The sequence below is a fragment of the Balaenoptera ricei genome, chromosome 17 (assembly GCF_028023285.1).
Source record: "Balaenoptera ricei isolate mBalRic1 chromosome 17, mBalRic1.hap2, whole genome shotgun sequence".
Taxonomy (NCBI): Eukaryota; Metazoa; Chordata; class Mammalia; order Artiodactyla; family Balaenopteridae; genus Balaenoptera; species Balaenoptera ricei.
Genome location: NC_082655.1, coordinates 21,430,306 through 21,436,874, shown reverse-complemented (window position 1 = coordinate 21,436,874; position 6,569 = coordinate 21,430,306). Strand labels below are relative to the sequence as shown.

Genomic DNA, 6,569 nt, shown 5'->3' with positions numbered 1-6,569 from the left:
TCAGGACATGTGGTTGTGAGACAATCAACCACAAACAATAGGCAAATTCATATAGAGTTTGAGCCTTTTCATCCCAAAACATGTTTGTCTCTTTAAAGCCTCGTGCTCTCATTGACGGTGTTTACAAATATCTCCTGATCCTGGCTAAGTGTACCTGAATAGCAGACTTTGGTTGGCGATAACTGTGACACTTAAGGAAAAAAGACAGTAAGCGCTTAAATACCCAAAACAGTTGACCAGGACATACAAATTCTCTAAACCTGGGGGAGAAACCATTCTTTGGTGTGAAGTAGTGATTTAATTCATGCATTTCTTTTTTTTTTCCCCATACCCCCTCCCTCTTGAGCCTCCCTCCCACCCTCCCTATCCCACCCCTCTAGGTGGTCACAAAGCACCGAGCTGATCTCCCTGTGCTATGCAGCTGCTTCCCCCTAGCTATCTGTTTTACATTTGGGAGTGTATGTATGTCAATGCTACTCTCTCACTTCGTCCCAGCTTCTCCCCACACCCATGTCCTTAAGTCCATTCTCTATGTCTGCATCTTTATTCCTGTCTTGCCACTAGGTTCATCAGTACCATTTTTTTTTTGTTTTTAGATTCCATATATATGCGTTAGCATACAGTATTTGTTTTTCTCTCTCTGACTTACTCTGTATGACAGACTCTAGGTCCATCCACCTCACTACAAATAACTCAATTTCATTTTTTTTTATGGCTAATATTCCATTGTATATATGTACCACATCTTCTTTATCCATTCGTCTGTCAATGGGCATTTAGGTTGCTTCCATGACCTGGCTATTGTACATAGTGCTACAATGAACAATTGGGGTGCATGTGTCTTTTTGAATTATGGTTTTCTCTGGGTACATGCCCAGTAGTGGGATTGCTGGGTCATATGGTAAGTCTATTTTTAGTTTTTTAAGGAACCTCCATACTGTTCTCCATAGCATCTGCATCAATTTACATTCCCACCAACAGTGCAAGAGGGGTCCCTTTTCTCCACACCCTCTCCAGCATTTGTTGTTTGTAGATTTTCTGATGATGCCCATTCTAACTGGTGTGAGGTGATACCTCATTGTAGTTTTGATTTGCATTTCTCTAATTATTAGTGATGTTGAACAGTTTTTCATGTGCCTCTTGGCCATCTGTATGTCTTCTTTGGAGAAATGTCTATTTAGGTCTTCGGCACATTTTTGGATTGGGTTGTTTCTTTTTTTAATATTGAGCTGCATGAGCTGTTTATATATTTTGGAGCTTAATCCTTTGTCTGCTGATTCATTTGCAAATATTTTCTCCCATTCTGAGGGTTCTCTTTTCATCTTGTTTATAGTTTCCTTTGCTGTGCAAAAGCTTTAAATTTCATTAGGTCCCATTTTTTTTTTCCATTACTCTAGCAGATGGGTCAAAAAAGATCTTGCTGTGATTTATGTCAAACAGTGTTCTTGCTATGTTTTCCTCTAAGAGTTTTACAGTGTCCCATCTTACATTTAGGTCTTTAATCCATTTTGAGTTTATTTTTGTGTATGGTGTTAGGGAGTGTTCTAATTTCTTTCTTCTACATGTAGCTGTCCAGTTTTCCCAGCACCACTTATTGAAGAGACTGTCTTTTCTCCATTGTATATCCTTGCCTCCTTTGTCATAGATTAGTTGATCATAGGTGCATGGGTTTATCTCTGGGCTTTGTATCCTGTTCCATTGATCTATATTTCTGTTTTTGTGCCAGTACCATATTGTCTTGATTACTGTAGCTCTGTAGTACAGTCTGAAGTCTGGGAGCCTGATTCCTCCAGCTCCGTTTTTTTTCCCTCAAGATTGCTTTGGCTATTCGGAGTCTTTTGTGTCTCCATACAAATTTTAAGATTTTTTGTTCTAGTTATGTAAAAAAGATGTCATTGGTAATTTGATAGGGATTGCATTGACTCGTGTTGTTTTAAGTCACTACGTTTGTGGTGATTTGTTAGAGCAGCAATAGGAAACTGATACCAGTCATAATTTCACTGAATCATGTTTTTCTTCAGTGTACTCTACCTTGGTAAATGGCATACACATCAGCTGTTTGTTCAAGGCAGAAACATGTGCCATCTTCTTCTTCTTCTCCTCACACTCCCAATCCAGTCAACATCAAGTTCTCCAGATACTACTTACCAAATACTTATTCAAAAGTTACCCACTGTACTATTTCTCTAATACAGACCATCACCATCATTATCATCTTCCTTTGGGAGGGAACAAGGAGACAGTACATACTCACCATTCTCCATTTAGCAGCCACAATAAACCTTCTAAGCTGAATATTTCTGGCAATTATTCCTGTCTCCTGAAACTCTTCAATGCCTTGCTCTTTCACTCAGAATAAAGCCCAAACTGCTTGACATGTCTTAGAAGGTCCTCCAAGGTTTGCCTCTCTTCAGCCTTATTTCCTGACACACCCTGATGCTAAACTTCTGACCCTGGAAGCATCTGGAGGTACCCTTGCCCCATTATCCCCTCACAGAAGAGGCTCCAGTGTTCTGCACCCTCTGCCATTCACCATCAGGGCCCAACTTATTCCCTTCAGATTGTCCCTGATCCCCTAAATTGTTAGCACCTAGATATTAGGACCTTGAACTTTTGCTTCTAGACACTCATCACAATATTTAGTGGTCTGTCCCAGGAGAGCAGAGTTTTTGTCTGACTTGTCCACTACTCTATCTCCACTCCTAGCACCCATCACATAGTAGGTGCTCAGTAAATATTTGTCAAATGGCAATTGCTCACTAAACAGCTGTAAATCACTATGCTTAAAATCTCCACAATGGCTCCTATGTCATTTTTAATAACATTTTCCTGTTAAGTCCTCACCAATGGAGTGTTCAGATACTATTTAAAACACAGTAATTTAGTGCCTATCACCAGTTTTCACATTCTGGACTTTCCCCCTCCTTTGGAAATGGACAGGAAGAGGTAGGAGAGAGAATGGCTTTATTCTAATTTTTCTTACATTTATAATGTCATAACATGTATTTATGGAGCACCTTCTATGTGCCAATCACTAAGCATTGAGAATAGAGTAAGCAAATAAAACATAGTTTCTGTTTTTACAAAGTTTGCATTCTAGTGTGTGTGAATAAGGCGAGGAGAAGTCAGAATGTAAACAAACTGAAAATTGTATACAACATAGTGCCGAAGTCAGAAAGGGGAAGGGGGTGGGGGGATAGTGTATGTGAGACAGAAGTGTTAATTTTATACTTCCGGTGATCAGGAGAGCTTCCCGAATAAACCAACTTTTCAGCAGGGACCAACAACAAATGGGGAGTTGGTGTCAGGTCACACTGAAGCATGAAGATCAAAAACTCAAATCGCAGGTTATCAGTTGCAAGCTGTATGCGATTAAACATGTCAAACTAGCCCCTCTGGGCCTGCCTTCTAGTTGTGAAAGGACAATACTACTACAAACTTCGTACGCTTGTTATAAAAAAAAAAAATGATCAGCAAGGAAATTAAGACGAAGTAAGCGTACTATCAAGAATTCTAACCACTGGCTGAGACTGGGAAACGAATTGGTGGGAAAACCCACCGGCCTTCCTCCACGCGCTCCGCCCCCTCTGGCTAGAGTACAGCCGGTGATTGGCTACTCAACCCGTCCGTCCCGCCCCGCCCGCGCGTCCAGCCCAATCCCGGCCGACTTTGCGCTGACACAGGTTCCCAGGGACCCCGCCGAGTGCGCAGTCCCCGTGACGTTTGACGACGTGTTACGTCACGGTGGCGGAAGTCGCGGCAGCTGTGTTTAAATCAGACCGCCCGAGTCTTGGAAGCTTCTGCTCGCGCCGAGGCCAGCGACCGCCGAGCGTCGGGCGGACGTCCTGACGCCTACTCTGCAGCCCTGCTGACCTGACGCCGCTGCCACGCCATGTCCACCCCTCCGTTGGCGGCGTCGGGGATGGCGCCCGGGCCCTTCGCCGGGCCCCAGGCCCAGCAGGCGGCCCGGGAGGTCAACACCGCATCGCTCTGCCGGATCGGGCAGGAGACGGTCCAGGACATCGTGTACCGCACCATGGAGATCTTCCAGCTCCTGAGGAACATGCAGGTGGGAAGGAAGGAGGGCTCCGCTCATGGCCGTGCGTGGAGAAAGCGGGATGTTTCTGCGAGGGAAGGGGCTGCTGGTTTGTTACGTGGGGCCCCTGGGCGTCGACGCGGCTGCCCTGGCCAAACCTCGAGTATGTGGTCGCCCCCATTTACATTCAGAAGCGTTCCCCAGTAATGTGTCTGTCTCCAAGATGTGGAGGTGATGTTTTCCATGGCGGATTTCTGGAAGATTGAAGCCACATTTTCTAGATTCGACCGGGTTCTCAGGTTTCTAGGCGAACTCTTTTATCTTTCAAGGTAGAGGTGAGTCTCACTCCGCCATGCTCTTGGGATTATTTTAATCTCATATTTTCCCACAGAATACTTTTTGAGGGTCCAAGGTGTTGAATTCAGATTCTGCTAAGCATTTTGTTAAACTGCTTTATTTTGGTATAATTGACGTACAGTACAATGCATTTAAAGTTTTGACACATGTGTACTTGTGAAACCATCCATCACCCCACAAAGTTTCCTCGTGCCCCTTTTAAATCTTTACTTCTGGCCTTCCATCCACAGCCAATCTCTGCTTTGCTTTCTGGCACCGTAAATTAGTTTGCATTTTATAGAGTTTCATATAACATACACTATGATTTTTGGTGCGGGCGGGTGGTGTGGCTCCTTTCACTCAGCATATATCAGTAGTTCCTTCCTCTTCATTGCTGAACAGTGTTCTACCGTATGAATATAACACAATTAGCGTATCTGTTCATCTGTTGATGGACATTTGTGTTGTATCCACTTTGGAGCTATTATAAATAATACTGCTATGAGTGTTCAGCTACAAATGTTTGTGTGAACATGTGTTTCATTTCTCTTGAGTAGATAGATGCCTGGGAGTGGAATTGCTGGGTTATAAGGGAAATGTCTGTTTAACATTTTAAGAAACTTTTCCAAAGTGGCCTCACCATTTCACATTTTCATCAGCAGTGCTTGAGCCTTCTAGTTACTCCTCATTCTTGCCAGCACTTGTTAATGTATGTCTTTTCTTTTTTTTCTGCATTGTATGTCTTTTTGTTTTGTCTCGCAGTCTGTGGCTTGTCTTTTCATTCTCTTCACGTTGCCTTTTGAAGAACGGGTATTTTAAATTTTGATGGAATCCAATTTATTTGTTCTTTTACAGATTTTGCTTTTGGTGCCATATCTAAGAAATCTTTGTCTAACCCAAGGTGGCAAAGATTTCCTATGTTTTCTTCTGGAAGTTTTATAGTTCTAGGTTTTACATTGAGGTCTATGATCCGCATGGAGTTAATTTTTTTATATGATGATAGATATGGATCTGAGTGGTTTTTTTTTTTGCATTTGGATATCCAATTATTCCAGCACCATTTTGCTAACCCATTTTTAATGCTTATCTTTACTACTATGTGATGTGGGTATCATTCTTGTTTTATGGATGAGGATTCCATGATTCTGAGAGGTGAAGTGACTTGTCCAAATCTAGTCAGTGTAGGGTAAATTTGAAACCAGGCCCTCAGACTCTTAGAACTTTAGAACTCTTATTTCAATTGGTGCACTAAAGAATGTTTTATTGCCTTTTTTTTTTTTAATGGTTGAGTTTTTTTTTTCTCTTGATTCTAGAAGTAATACAGTTGTATGGAAATCTTTTAAGACCATGTCAGTAAAGCCAGTGTGAAATAAAATACAAAGGGAATCCAAGAGAAGATATGAAATCTTTGGCTATTGTTTTAAAAATTAATAGATTAATATATAAGATGATTAAAGTATGGGTTAAATGATCTCAGAATTTAGCAAATATTTCTTTATTTTCAACCTGCTGTATTGGACTAGTAGAGCTAATAGCTTACATTTATCAAATACTTTCCTTGGTCAGGTATACTGTTATAAGAACAGTTCTAAGAAGTATTTTTATCCCGATTTTACAATTAAGGAAACTGAGGCTTAAAATGAGAAGATTTTACCCAACATCACACATGACTGGTAGCTCGTCCTACTAACCTCTTTATGATACTAACTTGCTGTCAAACAATTTGTACTATTAACAGAGATATAATACACATCCATAACCAACAATGAAAGAACTGAACTCTTTCAAAAAAGTATTATTAACAACTAGATTACATGTGGACATATATTCAAAACCAATTTGTAAGGGACTACAATAGTTATTTCTTTGTGCTTCTTATATTGTGAATTCTGTGATTTAACTCCTCTAAGACCCTGTGGGCCATATCATAATTGGCTGGAAATGAAGCAACAATGTGCTCCTTCATTTATAAAAAGCTGAGAGAAGTGGTACAAACAAGACTACATATAAGCTATTTATTAATGCATTTCTTTAAGTATTCAAATTTTTAAAATTATCTTCTATATTATTAATCTAGAAGGATGAAGTGCCATAAATATCAACTGCTGAGGTTATTTCTGAGCATTTGTTTTAGAGAAATGGTTATTAGTTGTCCTTTAGCCTCTTGAAAATCTAATGATAACTATGGACTCTCTTC

At 40.7% G+C, this 6,569-nt stretch overlaps 1 protein-coding gene across 6 annotated transcripts in view; it reads left to right on the top strand.

Annotated features, from left to right (window-relative positions):
• The first annotated feature begins 3,739 nt into the window (after positions 1 to 3,739).
• Positions 3,740 to 6,569, top strand: part of MED30 (mediator complex subunit 30) — a 53,181-nt gene continuing 50,351 nt past the window's right edge. For all 6 annotated transcript variants that reach the window (XM_059902005.1, XM_059902007.1, XM_059902008.1 and 3 more), the window contains exon 1: positions 3,740 to 4,069. In XM_059902005.1, coding sequence (XP_059757988.1) covers positions 3,893 to 4,069 — 177 coding nt within the window. In that variant the 5' untranslated portion in view covers positions 3,740 to 3,892. The remainder of the gene's footprint in view (positions 4,070 to 6,569) is intronic.